At 29.4% G+C, this 22,145-nt stretch overlaps 5 protein-coding genes across 18 annotated transcripts; 3 read left to right on the top strand and 2 right to left on the bottom strand.

Annotated features, from left to right (window-relative positions):
- Positions 1 to 421: 421 nt before the first annotated feature.
- RanGAP (Ran GTPase activating protein) lies at positions 422 to 3,820 on the top strand. The gene is made up of 5 exons (XM_066736499.1): positions 422 to 771; positions 939 to 1,358; positions 1,432 to 2,219; positions 2,294 to 2,509; positions 2,588 to 3,820. Exons 1-5 carry the CDS (start codon positions 654 to 656, stop codon positions 2,807 to 2,809), a joined length of 1,764 nt encoding a protein of 587 aa, XP_066592596.1. The 5' UTR covers positions 422 to 653; the 3' UTR covers positions 2,810 to 3,820.
- LOC136779131 (phosphatidylserine lipase ABHD16A) lies at positions 3,664 to 6,215 on the bottom strand. Of its 3 annotated transcripts, none has more exons than XM_066736503.1 (11): positions 6,075 to 6,215; positions 5,946 to 5,999; positions 5,553 to 5,863; positions 5,293 to 5,477; positions 5,117 to 5,231; positions 4,827 to 4,962; positions 4,568 to 4,732; positions 4,363 to 4,490; positions 4,090 to 4,259; positions 3,869 to 4,017; positions 3,664 to 3,802 (listed from the first exon to the last, which is right to left on the bottom strand). In XM_066736503.1, exons 1-11 carry the CDS (start codon positions 6,162 to 6,164, stop codon positions 3,710 to 3,712), a joined length of 1,596 nt encoding a protein of 531 aa, XP_066592600.1. In that variant the 5' UTR covers positions 6,165 to 6,215; the 3' UTR covers positions 3,664 to 3,709. The 3 variants fall into 3 exon arrangements, with proteins under 3 accessions (XP_066592600.1, XP_066592599.1, XP_066592601.1); XM_066736502.1 differs by having other exon boundaries at positions 4,090 to 4,286; XM_066736504.1 differs by having other exon boundaries at positions 4,090 to 4,286; positions 6,071 to 6,203.
- Positions 6,216 to 6,823: 608 nt separating this feature from the next.
- Positions 6,824 to 10,847, top strand: LOC136779127 (myotubularin-related protein 12). The gene is made up of 10 exons (XM_066736497.1): positions 6,824 to 6,965; positions 7,043 to 7,237; positions 7,305 to 7,460; positions 7,577 to 7,701; positions 7,823 to 7,975; positions 8,070 to 8,374; positions 8,456 to 8,602; positions 8,692 to 8,864; positions 8,938 to 9,108; positions 9,190 to 10,847. The coding sequence occupies exons 1-10, from the start codon at positions 6,903 to 6,905 to the stop codon at positions 9,658 to 9,660; spliced, it is 1,959 nt and encodes a 652-aa protein (XP_066592594.1). The 5' UTR covers positions 6,824 to 6,902; the 3' UTR covers positions 9,661 to 10,847.
- Positions 10,848 to 11,029: 182 nt separating this feature from the next.
- Aldh (Aldehyde dehydrogenase) lies at positions 11,030 to 18,779 on the bottom strand. Of its 6 annotated transcripts, none has more exons than XM_066736508.1 (10): positions 18,641 to 18,778; positions 13,655 to 13,696; positions 13,250 to 13,392; positions 12,889 to 13,134; positions 12,561 to 12,807; positions 12,166 to 12,500; positions 11,945 to 12,082; positions 11,688 to 11,852; positions 11,451 to 11,608; positions 11,030 to 11,376 (listed from the first exon to the last, which is right to left on the bottom strand). In XM_066736508.1, the coding sequence occupies exons 3-10, from the start codon at positions 13,343 to 13,345 to the stop codon at positions 11,229 to 11,231; spliced, it is 1,533 nt and encodes a 510-aa protein (XP_066592605.1). In that variant the 5' UTR covers positions 13,346 to 13,392; positions 13,655 to 13,696; positions 18,641 to 18,778; the 3' UTR covers positions 11,030 to 11,228. The 6 variants fall into 6 exon arrangements, with proteins under 6 accessions (XP_066592605.1, XP_066592602.1, XP_066592606.1 ...); XM_066736505.1 differs by lacking the exon at positions 18,641 to 18,778 and adding an exon at positions 18,149 to 18,276; XM_066736509.1 differs by lacking the exon at positions 18,641 to 18,778 and adding an exon at positions 13,808 to 14,898.
- LOC136779138 (GMP reductase 1-like) lies at positions 18,712 to 22,068 on the top strand. 7 transcript variants are annotated; one of them, XM_066736515.1, is made up of 9 exons: positions 19,053 to 19,193; positions 19,321 to 19,477; positions 19,553 to 19,630; positions 20,135 to 20,279; positions 20,458 to 20,577; positions 20,696 to 20,953; positions 21,035 to 21,223; positions 21,297 to 21,499; positions 21,576 to 22,068. In XM_066736515.1, exons 4-9 carry the CDS (start codon positions 20,193 to 20,195, stop codon positions 21,766 to 21,768), a joined length of 1,050 nt encoding a protein of 349 aa, XP_066592612.1. In that variant the 5' UTR covers positions 19,053 to 19,193; positions 19,321 to 19,477; positions 19,553 to 19,630; positions 20,135 to 20,192; the 3' UTR covers positions 21,769 to 22,068. The 7 variants fall into 7 exon arrangements, with proteins under 7 accessions (XP_066592617.1, XP_066592612.1, XP_066592614.1 ...); XM_066736517.1 differs by having other exon boundaries at positions 19,574 to 19,630; XM_066736522.1 differs by having other exon boundaries at positions 19,321 to 19,630; positions 20,462 to 20,577; positions 21,576 to 22,067.
- The last annotated feature ends 77 nt before the right edge of the window (positions 22,069 to 22,145 follow it).

A 22,145-nucleotide genomic window follows, 5' to 3' on the forward strand; every position in this document is an offset into this window, starting at 1 on the left:
TACATTTTTTTATTCTAACAAAGAAAGCATAACAATTAAGTAAGCTGGCTGAGGAATATTTATCTAAGCTTATTTGTAAAACCGTAATAATTTTATGTATACATAATATATATATCCATTTGTAAGCAAATTTATCAAATTTAATTCCATTAAAATAATATACTTATGTTCTATTTAGATACATCAAGATAGTTGCAAACTAGTTTTCTTTCATGATAGTCTGTACAAATAAATGATTTTATATTATTTCTAAATTATAATTTGTGGATTTATTTGATTGCAAACTTATTTAAACTATTCTGAATGCAGGTGTAACTCATAAAAATATGGAAGATATTTTTTTCAATGTTGGTATTAATATATTAGTCGTTTCCCGCCATTTTTGCAGTAAAATTTCAACTCCAACCTTTCCAACCCCTCTCCAAGCAGTCCAAGCTCTCCAAAAGTACTTACCTAACATGTTAAAGTTCAAAGCGTTCAAAGCCCGGAACAGAAACAGCATGTGCATTTGTATTTTAATCTTGAACTCATTAAAGCCTATTTATTGTTATAAAATTTGACAATATTCATTACATTTACTGTTTTATGTGTTAAAGTAATATTATTAAATTAACTTTTAAAATCTTGAAAGTGCTCTTCAATTAATTAAAATCATGTCTTCGTTTAATTTGAGTGAACTACAAAATACATTGAGTGAAGCAAGTCAAACTAAACCTAAAATCGGCGTTTCATTTGCGCTTAAATCTCTTCAATTTCATAATGAAGATGATGGTAAAATTTACTACATTTTTTAAAGATGTAGAAATTTACTCTTTATATTTTTTTTACTATTAATATTTTATATATTTTTTATTTTATATATTTTTTATTTTATATATTTTTTATTTTAATTTTTTTTTTAAATTTTAAGTGGTAATTAATTTTTATTAATTTCACAGTGAAACCTGTTGTTGAAGCTATAAGGATATGTGAGTGTTTACAATATTTAGATCTGGAAGGAAATTCATTAGGCCCAGATGCAGCTAAAGCAATAGCAGAAGCTCTTAAAGAAAAGGGTGAACCATTGGAAAGAGCTTTATGGAAAGATATGTTTACTGGTCGTTTAAAAGCTGAAATTCCAAAAGCACTTGAATATCTTGGAGATGCCTTATGTTTTGCTAAAACTCGTCTAATAGAATTGGACTTGAGTGACAATGCTCTTGGTCCAATCGGAGTACAAGGATTGGCTAAATTTTTAGCTTCAAGCCCTTGCTATACTTTAAAAGAGCTTAGGCTTAATAATACTGGTCTTGGAATATCTGGAGGAAAAATGCTTGCATCTGCATTATTGGATTGTCATGCTAACAGCATTAAAGATGGTTTGTATTGAAGCTTTATATGTCTTCTTTGTATTTATTCAGTTATAAGATATTTCTGATTTTTTGCTTACAGGATGTTCTCCCCTGGCTTTAAAAGTCTTTGTAGCTGGACGTAACAGATTAGAAAATGAAGGCTCCGAAGCATTAGCAAGTGTATTTGAAAAATTAACAAGTTTAGAAGAAGTTGTTATGCCACAAAATGGTATATATTATGTAGGCATAACAGCACTTGCTAAAGGACTTTCAGCCAATTCACGTCTACGGATTTTAAATTTAAACGATAATACTCTTGGACTTAAAGGAGCTAAAGCACTTGCTGGTGCACTACCAAATTTTCCTTGTTTGGAGCAGCTTAACTTAGGGGATTGCTTATTAAAAACTACTGGTAGCTTATTATTGGCCAAGGCTCTGGGAATAAAAAATAATCACCCAATGTTAAAGGAGTTGATATTAGAAAATAATGAAATTTACACAAGAGCTGCTGATTTTATTGCTCAAGCAATGGCAGATAAAAGTGAATTAATGAGTTTACAATTGGATGGTAATTTCTTCGGTACCGAAGGACGATCTATTCTTCGTAACATTCTTCAAAGTTTTAATAAAATAGATTCACTGGGTGGGCTAGATGAAGATGCAACTGATGATGATGAAAGTGATAAGGACGAAAGTGATAGAGATGAATCAAAAGAAGAGACCAGTGAAGATGAAAATGAAGATGATGTTTCCAGTGAAAATACAGAACAAAAAATCAATGTTTCTCGTAAAGAGATAACCATAGAAGATTTCTTAAAATGTCCCACAGGGGACAATTTGCTGTTATTGCAAGGGGACGATGCACAACTATTTGTTGCACATGTAAAGGTAATTATTTTAAAAACTTAAATATTTACAGTACAGAAATACATTTAACTTCAAAATTATGGTTGATGTTCTAGAGCCTTGTAGAAAACCTAGATGCAAAATTTATAGATGAATTTACACGAACTATTATGAAAGTTTCATCCCTTTGTGACAGTGGTTACATTGATGTAAGGACAAAAGCAGAAAATCTCACAGATGCTCTGTATAAGGAATTATTTGAAAATGCTGTGAAATATCAACAAATTTCTAATCTTAACAATGCTTTGTTAGTCAATTTAGGTTTGTTAAAGGTAATTTTTTATTTATATTTATTTATATGTTTTAATATTTACATTTATTGTAATGTTACATATCATTGAATTTTATAGAGTGAAGATAAGCATGCAGGAAGAATTGACTGGAATTTAGAAGGCTGTTTTAAGGCACTTGAAAAAGTATGCCAAGGAAAATATTTTCTACCAGAAACCAAGGATACGCTAAAAGTATTTTTGGAGAAGCCCGTAAAAATTAGCAGAGCTAAAGTAGTAGATCCATTCCAAGAGTCAAAAAATTCTTTAAAAAGTGTACTTGATGGAATTCAAATTACATAATTTTAAGCAAATATTTTGTATCTCATATATAATGCTTATCAGTTTTTAAAAAATATATTTTTTTTTAAGCTAAATTTATAGTAACTGTTTTTCAGTAAAATTACAGCTAAAAAAAATATATGTAAGATATCACATCAATTCGTAACTTAGCTAAAAGATTTTGTACTATAAATATAAAATTAATTTTTTCATACATAATTCATATCTATTATAAATATTAAAAATAATTAAATTCTTTGAAGGGATTTAATATTTATTGGAGCTTATTTATATTTATTTATTTAAAAGTAATACCATCCCATATAGAGGGATAAAAATCAAGAATAACGAATTTCTGAAATTAATATTATGCAACTCCAAAAAAGGAAAATGCTAATAAATTTTATATTGAACTAAAAAGCAAGTCAAGTTTGTCTTGAATCGTTTTTATCCTAAAAAAATTAGTAAATAAAAAATGATTTCCGAATTAATTATCTGACTTTTAGTTCTGCCTTTAAATATTTGCATTCATTATATTAACATATGTAGGAAATTTATATATACTGTAAAGAAATTTAATAAGTTTTTTAATAAATTAAGAAAAATATCAACAATGAACTTCGAGCAATATATAATTAATTAATTTTTTTATTTTTTTGACCATAATGCAAGTTTTAAATAATTTAAAGATTTTATTCAAATTTTAATTCTTTAATTGAACTATAAACATAAAACTAACAAATTCAGAGGCCTAATATTAATTTAAAAAGTACTTTCTTTTTATTGTAAAATAAGATGTGCAAAAATAATGGTAAAAAATGCTACCTACACAAAACTATTCTATAATCAGAATGATAAGATATCCTAAAAATATCTTAATTTTGCATTATTGGTATCAATATATCACATTCTTAATTGTTTTTAAATAGTAGCTGGATTCCAACCAGGCTGAAAGAGATCTATGTTTAATGGAACACAATGCGAGGATGATTGATCTTTCATATACATTGTAGCCTAAAAATAAATAATTCCTTAATAAAAAAGATTATAATAATTTTATGGTAATTCTTTCATACTTACCAGAAAAATGGTGAGTTGCTCTTTAGATTTTGAATTTAAGTTTTGTCCTAAGGTAGAAGGATATCGAACTCCACCATTTTGCTCATTGTCAAGTTTAATTAATTCTAAACAATATTTTTCATCCACTTTTACCATATCTATAAGAGTCTCTGTAAGTTAATTTTATGTAATAATATTAATTTTACATTAAAAGCTATGATATAAGAATAATGAAACTTTACTTTTGGTAACTGAATCAGCGCCTAAATATTTAGCTAATAGAGCTGCAGATTCTGCAGAGTCAGAAAATAAATGAGGGTAACGTCGTATAAGAAGCTTTGTAAGTAACATATTGCCCCTATTACCAGCTAGTACATTACTCGGTGTGCATATTATTTCATCCTCTGTTCTCCTAACAATTAATACAGTTCCATTATATCTAGAAATCGCATATTTAAATTTTAAATTCATTATTGGATAATACTGACTATAGTAGCTTAACAGTAAAACAATACCTGTTTAATTGTTCTGCAATATTTAAGTTTAAATAATCTCTTATGACATTTCGTACTATTCCTTCTAAGCTTGAGGACATAGTTGCATAGGCCAAGGGCAGTACATCATCAAATGTTGCATCTAATATCTGTAAAATTTTGTCTCCTTTAATATCCTCTTAATCTTACCACATTAAAATTAGTATGTAACTTAGAAAAATATTACCAGACTTTTTATTGATGGATAATTCATAGCTGCCCATGTTGCAGTATAGCCACCAATACTCCAGCCAAACAGAATAATTTGCTGTTCTTGGAATTTAAGGTGATCAATTGCAAAACGCATTATACAGTCTATCGCATTTTCTTCTTGAATTGGATATGGTGCACCCTTTAAAATATTACTTATTATTTATTAATACAAATAGTATAAAGAAGAGTATATCATAAATTTCAGTATCAGTATGAAAACAACTAAATCCTACTGTACTACAGCCGAATCCTGGATGATTCCAGCCTAATAAAGAGTATCCTTTGCTCAGGGGGGTAGTAATAATGCCATTCTCATAAAATCCACAGTTTCCTTCACAAGTTATAACTAGTATGTTACCATTTGTTGATCTGAATTATATATAAAATACATTAAAGTTAACTTTAACAAATATAATAAGTAGACAAATTATAAAATGTATAATGTCTTTAAATTTGATTTTAATTGAATAAATTAATTTTAAAAGTTATCAAATAATATATAAGTAAAATAAAGTATAATTACTTGTTACGACGATCAATAAATATAGCATCTATCTGATTGTTATCAGCTGTTATGAGCTTAAATCTTTCAGCTCCTTGCTTGATTAAATCTATTCTACCTTTTAGTAACGTCGAACCTAGAAAAAAGAGCATAGTTTCTGTATGATCTTATTAAAAACTTAGCAAAATGTAACTTACGAAGAACCCAATTCATAATTGAGATGCTGCCAGGATACATCATTTTGATAGCAAAAGTATGAGCAACTATAAAGGAAACGAATTTGCAAGGTAGTGTAAGAATGAATTCTTTTCTTCCTTGTCTTCTAATTCTACTGTTAGATTTTCCTATTTTTCTTAATGTTAACTTTTCTCTAGATTGATCCCTATAAAAACAACATTTGTTAGCAACTATAAAAATAAGATTATAAACATAATTCTTAATAGAGATAAATACTGACTCATCTATTGCAGGGATTTTATAATCTATAGGCCATGCCCAAAATTCAAAATCATACTTCTGTAATTCTTGCTTTGTTTCATAATTGTAATGGGCTTTAGCATCATTCAATGTTTTCACAAACTTTAAATATACTGGATTACTAGCTCTTGAGCAGCCTCTAGCTGCTAGTGAAGCAAATAAAATTAAACCTGTACCCAATACAAGTTTGCTCAATATGTACATATTATCAGCAAGAGGATAACTACGTTGGTACATAAATATAGCTACTAGGGGTGTAGCATAGATACTGATAGACCACATAGTTGCAAACTGAAAAAGGTTTAATAAACATGGTAATTAGTTTTTAGCTAGCCTTTAGTATAGTATTACATAAAAGTATATATTTACTAACCGAAACTACTATTTGATCTCCCCATCTTTCTAAGCTTCGTGGCTCGTACGATTTCTAAAATTTAAAGATAAACGTATAACCTTAAAAAATGATTAAAATGACAGTAAATTAAACAAATATTGTACCTACGTCAATAAGTCGGCCAACCGATGTTACTTCATAGATACTATACAAGCGAGGACTAAAAACACATCTCCACAATGTTTTGATTAATGACATTTCGTGATTGTTTATATAGCCCAGTAGAAATTACAAAGAGAGTTGTGCAAGTCGCGCAAGTCAAATCCGACTTGCTTGAATTGAAAGTGCTGAGCTGATTGCCAATTTTCGGCGTGATTTTTCGTTGTGCAAAGTACCGCAAAGGTGATGTGCAGTCAACAGTGTGCAGTGTGCTCAAGTGTGCTGTGCTTACACTGAATGCAGTGAATGCACTTATGCACTGTGCATGCAGCATGCAGTGTGCTTAAGTGTGCTGTGCTCGTGCTCATATAATGCTTTATAGCAGCTAGTGTAGTGTAGGCGCCGTAGGGGCTGGGGATGGAATGGATATATGGATATTGGATTGGGTACTGTGCGCTGACCAGGGTTGAGAAACTTGAGAACATTCAGTCAGTAGTTTAGGAGGTTGAGGTGGTTGACTAAACTCATGCAAAGCAGATGGTGTGTAACAAAAGAGAAAACGCTTTTAGCTGCTTTAGTGGCTTTGAGCTTTTGAATTACATACAATATATACTATAATAAAACACAAACATAACCATTCTGTGTATACTGTGACTTAAGAGAGAACTGAGAGAAGTGATCAAAATGAAAAATCATGTTTGTTTACAGTAGCTCATAATACTAATTAAATTTCGTTTATAGTATTATAGTATTATGATAAAGTATGCTTAGTTGTTTTTTATGTTGCTTATAAAATTAAGTTTCATTTGTTGAGGCAAGAAAATTTATTTTTTTAAAATGGATAGCAAAAATTGTAATAATTTTATTAGTTACATTGGGTTAGAGGAACATGAAATGCAGGTAAATATTAAAATTGATTAATTAAGAAGTCAAATAAACCTTTAATAATATGCTAAATCTTATGTCTTCTATCATAGCCTTTAGGTTCAAGTAGACGTAACTCATTAAATGAAAATAACGTGAAACTCTTACCTGGTGAAGTTCCTATTGCTGAAGCGCACAATGTTCTTATGTTTTCACCAGTCAGTGATTTGAAGCAAGGTATATCAGGTATTCTATCTGTAACCAACTTTAAATTGACATTTATCACAACAGATGATAATAATACAGAGGTAATTTATTTGAAGTAAAATTTATTGATAATTGACCAAGAAAATATTAGTAAAAATTTATTTATAGGATTTCACACGTCAACAAAATCATCTTTACGGATATACTGACACATGTTTGTCAAATATTGATGAAGTTTACTTAATATTAGGTGATAAGAAAAAAAAACTTGTGCCTGGGAATACTGTTCCATCAAAAATTAAAGGAATATTTATAATCTGTAAGGTGAATATAAAGCTCTATATATTATATATTTATCTTTAATTTAAAGATTATATAAATATACTAAATTATAAGTTAAATATAAAAGGCTAAAACTGTTATTTATGCTTTTGATTTAGAATTTACGTACATGGTCTTTCTCATTTCATTTTTCACCTAATGGGCATGGGAAAAATCTGTTGACAGCATTGTTGCATCATGCCTTCCCCAGTAGGCATCAACTTTTATTTGCATATGATTATAGGTTAGTACAATATTTTACTTTTACTCTTTAAGAAATAGTGATATTTAACTTATATTGGTGGTGAAAATAATAATTAACTTTTTAAAATTGGTTTTCTTATAAATACAAAAATAATTTTTAGCGAAGCATATTATAGTACTTTGGACAAGGGTATTCACCTCTTCAGAGATATTTCTGATTGGAAGAATGAGCTTGAGCGTACATTACAAAATAGTTATTTAAGAAGAAGTTGGAGATTATCAACTGCAAATATTAAATTCCAATTATCAGCCAGGTACTGAAATAATTGATTTCAATAAAAATGAGAAATGTATATATATATATATATATATAGTTATATTAAATATTAAATAAACTATTTCTTATAGCTTGTCACAATTTGTAATTGTACCAGCATCAGTATCGGATAATCAATTAGCAGATGCAGTAAAACATTTTCAAGGTAACCGTCCTCCTGTTTGGTGCTGGTCCAATGAACTTGGGGCTTCATTAGTAAAAATGGCTGAGTTATCGCCAACTGTATCAGAAAGAACACAAGAAAATATTATGCTAGAAAATATTCGTAAAAGTCATCCACAAAAAGTACCACCAGTAGTAATAGATTTAAACAAAGATATCACTGTGAAACAAGTGGCTTCTGGTTTTACAAAATTTATCAACTTATGCTCTCCAGGTATGTAACTGATTTTTATAACATTCTACATACATATGATATAACAAACTTTTTTAATAATGTGAAGCTGTATTATTTTAGAAAATATAAGGCAATTTTGGGTACAAGACAATAATTTTTATTCTTTATTAGAAAGTAGTAAATGGCTTAAATATATATCATGTTGTTTGCAAAAAGCTGTTGAAACTTGTGATCAATTAAAATCGGGATATTCTGTAATCTTGCAAGGTAAGAAAGTAGGCATTTGATAAAAAATTATTGCTGTGATAGATTATGCTATTTTACATTTATTTACTACAGTTAAACTTATCTTTTAGAAACAACAGCTAGGGATGTATGCTGCATTATCTCAAGTTTAGTTCAATTATTGCTGGATCCTTATTTCCGATCTATAACTGGTTTTCAATCTCTTTTACAAAAGGAATGGATAGCTGCTGGACATCCTTTTTGTGATCGATTGGGTCATATTATTACGAATAATGCAAATAAAGTATGTATTTTTATAAATCAATTTTATCATAACTCAATGCACTAGTTAATAATGATTCATATTAAATTGTTAGTGTCCCCTTTTTCTTCTTTACTTGGATTGCGTATGGCAATTATGTAAACAATTTCCTACAGAATTTGAGTTTACTGAAACATATTTAACTACATTATGGGATACTGCACATATTTCAGTATTTGAAACTTTTATGTTTAATTGTGAAAGAGATAGAGCTGTGGCAGCTATGGTAAGATAATTGATTATTTCGATTTAACTACAAAACATACTTAGTGGAAGGAATTTATGTTTTGCAATGTGAATGTTTCAGGATCCAAATACACCCCTTGTACTTCGTAGTGTTTGGGACTGGAGAGAACAATTTAATGATCAAGACATTCTTTTATTCTACAATCCTTTATTTAACTCGCAGCGTAATGAAGCTGGGGACAAGCTTTATATGAGGGCGCTTTATAGTATTTCTTGTTTAGAGCTTTGGACACAATGTTATTTTCGGTGGATTCCACCTCTTGAAATACAAAATGGTGGACAAAATCATATAGAGCTCTTTGTAAAACTATTACAAAATGAGATCAGTCAATTAAAAGTAAATGCAACTGGAGCTTGTGAATCGACAGTGGATAAAATTAGTACATTTTTAGTTCAAATGAATATTGACAGTTTTTATCCATTTAGTGATAAGAAACCAGGAAATACAGTTAGTACACCAATTATGAACAGCTCGATTATTGCGGCAGAGAGTCTTCTAGATACACAGTCATTATTGACAGCCTCAGATTAACATTATTTATTCTATTTATTTGCTTCCATTATTAACTTAATTTAAAATAGTCCTGTATAATTTTAATAACTTTCTCATGGAAGAACAAATTTTTGAGAATACAAACGTTTAATAAAAATGGCGGAATGTCAGTAATTAACCCTTACGCGGCACACTATTACAGTAAAACGTAGATGGTATACAGGAGTCATCGCAGAGCCCAACGAAGATAAGTTATCGACAAAAAAAAATATTAATTTGAACTAAATAAAGAAATTTTCGAATGTTCTTCAAATCTAAAAGATTGGTGTGGAATAATTTTTTAAATCAAAATTCAATTACCTGTAAAAAATCCGAAAGAAAAGTTATTGTGAATATCAGTAAAAGCCTAATTAATTTTGAGTTGTTTTGACCCTTGTATGCCACGTAAGGGTTAAACTAACGTAAAATCATAGAGCAAATAATAAAATTAAACACTCTATTGATTAAGTTATTTATACATAATTTAGTATGCGATAAAAAAGTGCAACTATTTTTTATAAGAATTCTTAAATCGTTAATCATGTACACTTTAGAAAAGAAAAACTTTAATAAGAGCTTAGATTACTCCTAAGGGTAACCGTTTTATTTTAAGACAGAAGGACACTTTTACGGCATGTGCAGATTGAAGGTAAAATCATACATTTTTCTATTAATAGAAGTCTGTATAAAATTTGTTAAATATATTCATTACAAAGTAGCATTTGCGACATTCGTGTATAATGTAAATATTTTAATTTTCATGCTAATTGAAAACTTAGCCAGATACTTATTGAAATATCGAAATCTGAACATAGAGATTTTACATCCTATTGAAAATTTTCTGATAACAAAAAGTAATATATTTAAATTCTGTAAAAAAATATGACAAACTTTTATAAAGCTTTTTTTTAAATATCTTTACATATTCATTTTTTGGTATGTAAAATTTTGCATTTTTTGTTCCTAGTCAAAGTGTCAAAGAATCTTGTATACAGACGGCGTGCCAGCAGTAAAAGACTCCTGAATACGCACTCTTATTACGCTATTTGTTACAATAAAACCAAATACAAAAAATTCTCTTTAATGTGTATAATCATGTACCTTAATTTTTGAGTTATTTTATTTATTTACTAAAAAAATTATTTAACTAGGTATCATTTTAAGCTCTCAGAGGGAGCATAGTACCCTTTAAAGTACATTGAAATGTTTATATATAATGTATTTTAAAATTAATTAAGAAATGGGTAAATTAAAAAATATTACATCTAACTTTTGTTTTTGTTGAGTTTTAATTTGGATTTAAAAGTGACACTCATAAAATTGTATAAAATGACCAAAGATTTTATTTTAAATTTTGTAACACATTTAATTTTAAGTTATAATAAAATTAAGCGGATTATTTGAAAAAATTAAAATGATGAGCTTGTTATAATACACAGTTAAAAAATATATATTTTATACTGTAATATCAAAATATAAATTCTACTGTTCTACTGTACATGGAAATAATGTATGAATATAATCATTATGAATAGAGGAAAAAAATATATTTTATATTAATAACGTGTTTAACTATTCTTTTCATTAACTTTGACGATGACGGTTTTTACTTCCGTATATGCTTCTAAACCATATTCTCCACCTTCTCTTCCATGGCCAGACATTTTAAAGCCACCAAATGGTGTTTGGCTAGCTAAAGCATTATAGGTATTTACCCTAAAAATGAGATTTAAATTACACCTATTTTAATAAAAGTCACAATCAATTTGATTTCAATTATAATAACTTACCATACTGTACCGGCACGAAGTCCTTGAACAACATAATTAGCTTTATCAATGTCTTTTGTGAAGACAGCTGCAGCTAATCCATAATCAGTCTTATTGGCACGGTGAATCACTTCATCTAAATCACTAAATTTCAGGATTTGTTGAACAGGACCAAAAATCTAAAATAGTAACAATTTATTTTATATTAATCTCTGATTCGCGTAAATTTTATGTACTTAAAATTTGAATATTAATTACTTCTTCCTTTGCAATCGTCATATCATCTTTTACGTCAGCAAAAACAGTTGGTGCTACAAAATATCCTTTATCACCTACTCTGCATCCACCTTGTACGAGTTTAGCTCCTTGTTCTTTTCCAGATTTAATCATTGATAAAATTTTATTCATTTGCTCTTCATCAATCTAAACATAAATATGTTAAAATATATTTTCTTATAAAGTCTAATTATTATAACATTAATTGCATGTTCTTTTTATCATAAGTTAATAAATACTTGTGGTCCATGTTCAATGGATGCATCAAACGGATTCCCGACAGTTCTGGATTTCGCGCGAACAGCACTTTTTTCCACGAATTCATCATAGATATCATCTTCCACAAATGTTCTAGAGCCTGCACAGCAGCATTGTCCCTGTAAAAAAATTGTTTAATTTTGCTCGAAAATAAATGAATCTCCTAATTTATCTAAAATTGCTTACAACTATAAGAGTTTACCATATTAAAGAAAAGACCAAAATGAGATGTTTCTACAGCATGGTTCATGTCAGTATCTTTAAATATTATATTTGGAGATTTACCACCTAGCTCTAAAGTGGTTCGTTTTAATCCATTCTTAGCTGCTTCTGCTTTTATTAATTTGCCAACTTCAGTTGACCCAGTGAACGCAATTTTATGTACATCGTTATGAGCAACAAGAGCTGCTCCAGTTTTACCATACCCAGGTACAACATTAACAACACCATTTGGAAATCCAGCTTCTTTTGTCAATTGTGCCATAAATAATGCTGTTAAAGGTGTTTGCTCAGCAGGTTTGAGTATAATAACATTTCCTAGAAAGATTTTAATGTGACAAAATATTATGTATAAAGATAGCATTATCAAAAAAGTACCTGTAGCTAAAGCTGGTCCCAACTTCCATGCCATCATTAAAATAGGGAAATTCCAAGGTATTATTTGACCACAAACACCAACAGGCTCATGCCTAGTATATGCAAAAAATTTTCCATCCATTGGTATAACTTTACCATGGTTTTTATCAGCCCAACCTGCATAATATCTTAATGTTGCTATACTCGCTGGAATATCAAAACCATAGGCTACTGAATATGGCTTTCCATTGTCAAGTGTTTCTAAAGACTAAGAAATATTTAAATATAATATTGGATATTAGATTTATAGATCTTATGCAAACATATAAAAAATTATAAACTTTCTTACTGCAAGATAAGTATGATTTTCCTCCATCAAATCTGCCAATTTATTTAACAAGACTCCACGATAAGAAGCATCCATCTTTCTCCATTGTGAGCCAAAAGAAAAAGCTGTGTTTGCTGCATCAACAGCAATATCAATATCTGCAGCATCACCTTCCTGTACATTAGCAATAACTTCTCCAGTCGCAGGATTTACTGTAGGAAATGTTTTTCCCGATTGAGATGTGCACCACTCATTATTAATGAAGATCTAGAAAAATAATGTGTAATAAAAACTTTTTGATAAAATAAGATATGAGAAGAGTATAGAAAAAATTAAAATATTACTTTATATTAATCTTTAACATTTAAATAAATTAATTTACCCCAGTATATAAAATTGAAGGATTTTTTTCTGGACTCGGTAACGATAAAGTAGAAAAAGGCCGCAGTTGTGAAACTCTTGATAATAAACGTAACATATTGGCATAAAAACTGATTTTGTGAGTTTGATAATTATGTTTTCCTCCTAAAAATTAATTGGTAATATTTAGAACGTATTGAAATAAATTTGTCGGATTAGATAGAGACGGATATTTTGGTCACATTTTTTTATCATTATGTTTATTATCGACTTATCGCTGTATTTGATAGTGGTTTATAAAATTGATTTCACCCATTACTTACAATAATCCAAACACCTCTTAACTATTAGTTATAAACCTTTTATATATATTTCAAACTAAATATTATTTAAAGTTATCTTATTTAACAATTAAATATTGTAGTACCTGCCAGATACGTCGAAAAACGGCTCTATTATATAGCGTTCACTGCAAGATAAAACTTAATCAGTTAATGCTAATTAAAGCTAGTTTAAAAACGATAAAATGATAAAAAACATAAGGTGAGTCTTAAAAAGTCTGTAATTAACAATTGCTTACCGGACCGGCTTACCACTACCACTATAAAAAAAGTAAAAGATTGACGTAATTGGGCTAACGTTGGTAAGAATAAAGGGGAGGGGATAAAGTCTCGCTAAAATGTACGGTGCGGAGGGAAAGTGAAATTTCACACATTTCATCTTTGTACTGTCGGAGTATTATATATATATATATATGTATATAACGTCTTATTATAAAGCTAAGTTAAATTAACTACTTTAAAGGGATCGTATACACTTACACAAAGATATTACAGCGAAAATATGTAACATTCCGTATATTACGCCAGAAGTTGTCATAAAATACCAAAATTATCGATAGATAGCGCTGATAATATAATGCACAACTTCATATCCATAATGCTACAAATGACTTTATATCATCCTTATATGTATGAAACAAAAACACAATCGCATACCATGCAGATGTACACATCATTTCTGGTCTGTATTTTTTGATTATACCTAACCATTAAATCTGCAAACCCTATACATGGTATAGAGGGTTGAGAAGAAAATCCCTTACCACACCTTAAAACATCTTAAAAAATGTTCCAAATTATGAAAAATTGTAAAACATATGTTTTTGATTATTTGAAGGAACAACTGCATGTTTAAGGGGATCAGTGGCGGGCCCCTTCAAAGGGGTTCGAAAAAGGGCGATTCCCTTTAAAAATATTCAATAGAACTTGAATAACCGTTATACATACATGCGCATAGTCGCTCATCTAGTTATATTTTACAGATAGAAATATGTAGTGAACGATTGGATGAAATAATAAATTTATATAGTTTTTTCGGAAAACCCTCAAAATAAGGTATAGCAACATGCAACAAAACATGAGAAATTCCATCTAACATTGTCAAGGTCGGGGAGGGGAGAGGCTTGGAAACTCATTGAGGGGGAAGGCAACCGACCCTCTTAAAAAAGTACTACCTTCGAATAATCAAATACACGTTTTGCGATTTTTCGGAATTTTTAGCCGTTTTAAAAATATTAAGGATTATAATAAATTTTAACCTAAACTCAATATTCCTAGCAATATTCTCTAGTATTCTTTTAATTTACGTAATAATTAGTTTTGACTGCTATGATAATTTTTAATATTCAAAAAAGTTAGCATAGCATTTTTAAAATCTTAATTTATTGAATAAATCAATAGAATTATACATATATGTATACTACACTCATCAAGATCTATACAACTAATAATTATGCTACAGGAACTGTGGTTATATTTTTTGTTATACCAATAGATGCTACGCTAACTTTACTACGGTGTTTATTTTAAAAAATTTTTATTGTTTCTTCTAGCTACTTCATATTTTCTATATTATTGTCAGCGAGATCAATTCATCTGCAGATTTTTAAAGCAATTTTTATTTTACAGTAATGCTAAAAATCGGCGAATTTCTAAGTACAATTCTTCTCGCTTAAAAGGGTTCCGCATAGCTACAAATATAAGGAATAGAATGTTGAATAATAATATCAATAGTGTTGAATTTATGCAGATATAATTATTGTCAGCTAATGATATTTTTGTATTTAAGCTTCTGTTTTTTATATATGTTTCATTTTACAGAGTTTTTAGGAATCTATTTTCGAAGATCGTTGACGGACAGCTAACCAGGAAAAACCCGCTGTTTTTCTGTTTTATTTTGAACTCCACGAGCACTAATGTCAAAACAATACACGATACGATAAGAGTTGCGATGTAGCATAACATAATATAAGGGAACGTGCAGCAAATAAAATAATATTTAGGAAGTGTCAATGTGTAAGGGTTTGGACACACAACTGTGAAAGGAATAAAATATTAGATGTTAAATCAAGCTATTTATTAGGATGTCATATTGGTTAAAATACTGCAAATAAAAACAGACAAATTTTGGATCAATCAGAAGTTATAAACTACTTAGCTTAATATTGAATATGTTATTCCTTTCAATTGTATCCAGACCCTTACCCCCCCCCCCCCCTACTTAGCCTTACAGCATACATACATATACCACGGGATTCATAAACAAAACTTAAGCTCAAGTTCAAGCTTAAGACGGGTAAAATCTATAGTCTACGTAACACATCTTATAGCCTATAGGTTTCAAGGTGAGCTTGAACTCAAGTTCTGTTTATGAATCCCGGCCATACATAAAGTACACTCTAAAAAGTACGAAAACTCGAAGATCATAACCTGAAAAAAGTTACGACTTCCGGAAACCAATGTATTTCATTTTAAGTATCCATGGTTAATTTGATGTTTTCATCTTCGAAAAGTATATATAAATATCATTCTAACAGCATAGCCAAACTTAACTGTTTCAGTTTCGTATAAATTTTTAAAGAGAACAACCACACAGGGGGTCAAAACGCTTCACAGATCATAGATGAAAAAAGAGGTGTAATATATATAACAAAAATATTCCTGAAACCTATATAGACACTGAGAACAAATCTTAAAGTATCCTCCGAGCGCTTATTCTTTCTCATTTAAATAACATAACATTTTGACGGACTGTAAATCGAAAAGAATTTTGGATTTTTTGTAGCTACTACCTTAAATATTATTAAAGTATAAAACTATCAGATACAGGTACTAGTATTTATAACAATGTTTAGTCATTTCTTTTTTCACATACATAAACATTGACACATTACTGAAATCAACTAAAAGCCGGTTGTGTATAATGTCGACTTCAATTAGTTGCAGATTTCTGTGTACGTAAAATAAAATTTGCTCAAATTTTCTGCAAATACTAACACCTATATTTGACAGTTTAATACGATTAAAAATTGTTTAACGTAACAATTATGGAAAATCTAAAATTAATTTCCACAAGCCATTAAAATCCTTTGTTATTGAAATGGGAAAAAGTAACCGGCTTGGGGGGTACTTGAGAATGTTTTCTCAGTGCCCAAGTCTTAAAGATATTTTTATGTATTTATTTGAAGTAGATTTGAAGGGGGTGCCTCAGTAAAAATAAAGAAATACCATTTTAGACGACCACCCTAATGTATATATATCCGTGACTAAAAAAGATATGTTAGAATTTAGTAATTATTAGTTTAAAATATAAAGATTTTTTATTTTTTCTTTTGATACAGCATTATATTCCATGTTTGTTAAAAATCTAAATAACTATAATTTTTCGTCTTTTTCCGCAGTCTGTACCGCGCACATCTCCCTACTCTGGTGGGATTTCTGAGGATAGCGAATAGGATTAGTTCTCTCAAGCTTTTACGCCAGTCGAACACTTTACAGCTGGTAGCATTTAAAAATTCTAATTAGTAGACGTTGAAAATTTACATAACCCTTTTCTGAATGGAAATATTAAAATGCTTCGTAAAAGTCTTATTCAAAAAGTAAATATTTCATATTTTAGGATATACACGTCTTTTGCCATCTATGCTTTTGTGTGTTTTAAGTAACGGACCATTTATGTAGTAAATAATTATTTGTACGGTGCAGTAATCAAACCTTCAATTAAAACAATGCCTAAACGAAATTGTACTTATAATATTAATTTGCAAGTTAAATAAACGTTGTAAAGAGGAGAAATCCTCCGTTGGACACCACATGTGAAGAGTGTCGACGAATTTAATGATAAGCCATGAAAGTGTTAGTGCTATTAAAAACACTTGAGATCGGAGAAAAATAAAGTGTCGAAATTACTGCCTCTTCAATTTATCACTGCCTATTTTTTTTAAAGAAGAGTGACTCACTTTAAAATGAAATATGGAAACTGCTACAGCGGAAATATTTTAATTTTTCTGATAAAACAAAGAAACTAATTTTCGTTCAAATGATTGCGTTTATAAGTTAATTCAAACCCGTTTTGAACAGAAACTATTGTTGCTAATGTTTTAGCACTAATAATAATAACTGAGTTCAAAAATCACTTCAGTGAATGCCTCTGTTACCTTTTTAATTTTGTAATTCGAACCACGTGTCCAAGAATATATTCTGTTCATTTCGCCTTTTTTATCACACGATTGAATATAAGTCTATAACTTTTAGATTTTTAAAACCAACCAGATGAAGCATTGGATATTATTTCGAATTATATTTGTTTAAAGTATTTACACAAAATAATTTATTTTTAAAAGTATATAGTTAAAGAAACTTGTTCATCCGAAACTATAACACTATATACGATGAAATACTATAATTTTGTTATTTTTTGCTTAATTGTTATATTATTGATTTCTAATTACATTATTAAATTATAAATAAATAAGTTTACAAATCTTTAAAACAAATAAATGATTATTTTAGCTATGACACTAAAAATTGTAATTCGGACAAAACCTGATGCTTTTTTTTATCGAAAATTTATAACTTACCTTCGTCGTTTTACGTGCGTCGAACGAGTCGGACGCGTGTTATACTAAAGTACTAAACGTATAAAGCAAGTTAAACGATAGTCGAGTCCTGTCAAGTGAATATCCAATATGAACGATGTTAACTGTTGTGAACCTATGATGGGTAGTGATGTTAGTAATGCCAAATCAGAACGAAACGGAAATAGTGGAAGGAACTGAAAGAAGATAATGAAGATATTTCAACATGCTTAAACTTGAATATGCCGAGGCTATGTGGCTCATGTGGGAACTGCGAGGTATAAGTGTATCAAACTTGTACACTAACACCAAATCCATATCCGTGTGTGAGCATCAGTTGGTCAAAAAATGTTGGGGTCCAAATCAAGGGTACTCACACTACCGATCGACATATACGTGTGATTATCATTCATCAGTATTCATCACTCTGCGTTATCGGCCCTTTGGGTGATACGCAACAATATGCCATTTTCTCCAGGAAAAAGATTCAATCACCTTCTCTTGTGATGTGCGTTGCGTGTGTATGCAATATGTGTTCTTCTATTTCCTCTCCACTCGTTTTTCAGCTGCAACGTCTGTAATCTGATACCACTACTCTGGCCGCTGATGGTAAGATGGCATGGCAGTCTGTTGGGCGAATTGGAGCGGCCTTCCGGGAAAAGGTGACATTCTCGATTTAACGGATTGACTAATACAGAATAAATCTTTCCAATTTGTTTTGTTTCAAAATAGATGTTTTCAGAACTTACGCAAAAAGTCAGTACTAATTAATAAACCAGTAATGGCAAAATTGATGCTTTTGCAGCTATAATATAACGGTATCTTGTGTCGTTTAGTAAAAAAGTGTTTAACTTGAATTTTCTAATACGTGGATGTATATAATTCCTTTTTCTCTCGGCTTGTTATTTGCAAAAGCGCCAATTGTAATTGTGTCTAGAATCACACTAGCGCCAACTGGTAGTCAATTTTAAAAGCGACAGACTTTTTAAAAATTTCAAGATTGGATCAGTATTATCAGTGTCAGACGTCAATAGTCACTCAGAATATAGTGAGTATAACCCAGAAGAGATGGTTTAGCTATAGCCATAATATTTTCATTTTAAACTCCAGTAAGGGTATTAACTATTATGGCTAAAAGATATTAATATATTATAAATATTTAATTTACATTACAGCAAAATTTGTGTACTATACTTCAACAATATAGCGTTCTACGGTATTGTGCAACCAAAATTAGTTGAAATATTAGTAGGATATTAATTATAAATCATTCGGCGTTTGGAATTAATTTTAAGTCAACTGGAAATTTCAATTTATTTTCTAAATTTCTAAGTGCGTACTTTAAATTAACTAAATTCAACTTACCAAATTATAATATTTGCAGCTTTTAATTTTCGCTTACTTCAGAAAATCGTTGACTTATTTTAGATAGATAATTGACGTTCAGTTCGTTCAAGTCCAATATAGTCCAAGTTTAATATTCAGGTAATGATTTTTTTGATTTCTATTTGGGTTCAGGAAAAATTCTCCAATTTATCCAGTAGCTTTCTCAGATAATGAATTTTTATACTGATCATTTTGATTTTTATTAATACTATTGGATAAAATTGAACTTGAAATAATATAAGAAAGTATAAAAATCGATATTTTTCTTGAATGTATATTATATGAATACGTATATAGCTCTCTTCCAGGATTTAGCTTGTGCATGTAGGTGGCGATACTAGTAAATGTTCAATTTTTCGTAGGAAATAATTAAAATATTGATAACAGTTTTATTCACAGAATAGAGTTTATTTCGTAACCAACAAATTCATTTAATTAAGTTTTAATTTAAATTAAAGAAAAGTATTAAAAATAGTATCTTTTATCATATTATCATATGTAATCATACACCCTCAGGAAGTTTGTACATTGCTTTTAACATTTCATTATTGGTATGTTTGCAAACTATCAATCAATATATTCATAGTTAATTTTATATTTTAGGACATCTAACAACAAAAGAAAAACTATCTTTTGTGTATTTGTAAACAAAACGTAGAACATGCCTAACATAATAAATGATATCAAGTTAGACTTTAAAGATGTTTTGTTGAGGCCAAAAAGGAGCACTTTGAAAAGCAGATCTGATGTGAGTAATTATATTTTTATTACATTTTACTGTAAAATATCTAATAACTAATATAATTATTTATATAATAGACAATGTATGTTATCTATTATTATGTGAAGTTTAATAAATATTTGTAGCATTACTAGAAACATTCATGTTTAAAATTATAAGAGTACTCAGCTACAATTAATTTTAGGTAGATCTTTATAGGGAAATAACCTTCAGAAATTCAAAACAGACTTACAAGGGAATTCCTGTAATGGCATCAAATATGGATACAGTTGGAACATTTGAGATGGCTAGAGCCTTATCTAAGGTGTGTTATTTTAAAATAATTTATTATAGATATTTTGATAATTTATTTATACTCTGCTACTCATAAAAAGTATTTACATTATTAGGATAAATAACCTTCTGTTACGTTTATCTTGTAGCATGGTCTATTTACTACTGTTCATAAATATTATACAGTAGATGAGTGGAAACAATTTGCTATATCATATCCAGAATGTATAAAAAATATAGCTGCTAGTTCAGGAACAGGAAATGAAGATTTTGATCGTTTGTCAAAAGTAGTTACTGCTGTACCTGATCTTTCTTTTATTTGCTTAGATGTTGCAAATGGGTATTCTCAACATTTTGTAGAATATGTAAGAAAAGTACGAACTCAATATCCAAATCATACAATAATTGTAAGTACCATTAATTTCCATCAATGGAAACTTAAATATAAAGGTTTCATTAAGTTAAAACTTATCAAATTTTTGTTTTAGGCTGGAAATGTTGTAACTGGAGAAATGGTAGAGGAGTTAATTTTGTCTGGTGCTGATGTTATAAAAGTAGGAATAGGACCTGGATCTGTTTGCACAACTCGTATGAAAACTGGTGTGGGTTATCCCCAATTAAGTGCTGTTATTGAATGTGCGGATGCTGCTCATGGTTTAAAAGGTCATATTATTTCGGTATGTAAAAAACATTTATACTTTACTTGATACCCAAAATCCTAACAATATAAAAGTTTGTATATTTTTGCAGGATGGAGGTTGTACTTGTCCAGGTGATTTAGCTAAAGCATTTGGTGCTGGAGCAGATTTTGTAATGGCTGGTGGAATGTTTGCTGGCCATGATGAGTGTGGTGGAGAGACATTAGAGAAAAATGGAAAAAAATACAAATTGTTTTATGGTATGGCTTCAAATACAGCAATGAAAAAACATGCAGGTGGAGTGGCAGAGTATAGGTAATTTCCTAATAAAGTTAAATGTTTATTGAATATAATTTTATTTAATTACATATGTTTATACTTAAAAATTAAGGTCTTCCGAAGGAAAAACTGTAGAAGTACCTTATAAAGGTATGGTGGAAAATACAGTATTAGACATACTAGGTGGATTACGCTCTGCGTGCACGTATACTGGTGCTCAAAAGTTGCGAGAGCTACCTCGACGAGCTACGTTCATACGTTGCACACAACAGTTAAATCCTATGTATGGTCCTCCAGATAGTTAAACATGTTTCTTAAATTAATGAAATAATTCATTGTAGTAAATTGTTAGTAAGATAATGGGTGACACTAGGAATTTAAATTTTAAAACAAATCTTTTTAAATTTGCTTGCTATGTCCTACTGTGTAGAGTATAAATACATGCAGTGTTATGTACACTAAGTTAAGTAAGTTTTAATCAATTTCATGCACAAATAAACAAATTGTATAATATTTATAATACTAACTAAAACTATTAATCAATTTGAATACTTGTGGTCTCTAATTTTTAAATTCATCGTGTTCTTATTCAATATTGTCTTGTGATATAAAACTTTTATTTAAATGAGTTGTATTACTCTTTATTGATGAAATAAATAAAAGTGTTTTCTATTAAAACTAT

This window comes from Prorops nasuta, unplaced genomic scaffold (assembly GCF_024137725.1).
Source record: "Prorops nasuta isolate Cenicafe-Biocafe unplaced genomic scaffold, Cenicafe_Pnas_1.2 PNAS00015, whole genome shotgun sequence".
Classification (NCBI taxonomy): Eukaryota; Metazoa; Arthropoda; class Insecta; order Hymenoptera; family Bethylidae; genus Prorops; species Prorops nasuta.

Bases quoted from the DNA above. Each gene is read 5' to 3' on its own strand.
- LOC136779131 (XM_066736502.1), bottom strand. From the start codon at position 6,164: ATGTCATTAATCAAAACATTGTGGAGATGTGTTTTTAGTCCTCGCTTG. The intron at 4,287-4,362 runs GTATTGTTTTAC...TGCGATTTCTAG, and splicing joins ATTGCAGAACAATTAAACAG to ATATAATGGAACTGTATTAA. The intron at 3,803-3,868 runs GTAAGTATGAAA...ATTTATTTTTAG, and splicing joins AGCAACTCACCATTTTTCTG to GCTACAATGTATATGAAAGA.
- LOC136779127 (XM_066736497.1), top strand. From the start codon at position 6,903: ATGGATAGCAAAAATTGTAATAATTTTATTAGTTACATTGGGTTAGAG. The intron at 7,976-8,069 runs GTACTGAAATAA...TATTTCTTATAG, and splicing joins AAATTCCAATTATCAGCCAG to CTTGTCACAATTTGTAATTG. The intron at 8,603-8,691 runs GTAAGAAAGTAG...CTTATCTTTTAG, and splicing joins ATATTCTGTAATCTTGCAAG to AAACAACAGCTAGGGATGTA.
- LOC136779138 (XM_066736520.1), top strand. From the start codon at position 20,193: ATGCCTAACATAATAAATGATATCAAGTTAGACTTTAAAGATGTTTTG. The intron at 20,578-20,695 runs GTGTGTTATTTT...TTTATCTTGTAG, and splicing joins TGGCTAGAGCCTTATCTAAG to CATGGTCTATTTACTACTGT. The intron at 21,500-21,575 runs GTAATTTCCTAA...TTAAAAATTAAG, and splicing joins GGTGGAGTGGCAGAGTATAG to GTCTTCCGAAGGAAAAACTG.
- RanGAP (XM_066736499.1), top strand. From the start codon at position 654: ATGTCTTCGTTTAATTTGAGTGAACTACAAAATACATTGAGTGAAGCA. The intron at 1,359-1,431 runs GTTTGTATTGAA...TTTTGCTTACAG, and splicing joins TGCTAACAGCATTAAAGATG to GATGTTCTCCCCTGGCTTTA. The intron at 2,510-2,587 runs GTAATTTTTTAT...TGAATTTTATAG, and splicing joins TCAATTTAGGTTTGTTAAAG to AGTGAAGATAAGCATGCAGG.
- Aldh (XM_066736510.1), bottom strand. From the start codon at position 13,345: ATGTTACGTTTATTATCAAGAGTTTCACAACTGCGGCCTTTTTCTACT. The intron at 12,083-12,165 runs GTAAACTCTTAT...ATTTTTTTACAG, and splicing joins TTGGTCTTTTCTTTAATATG to GGACAATGCTGCTGTGCAGG. The intron at 11,853-11,944 runs GTATTTATTAAC...ATTTATGTTTAG, and splicing joins CCATTGAACATGGACCACAA to ATTGATGAAGAGCAAATGAA.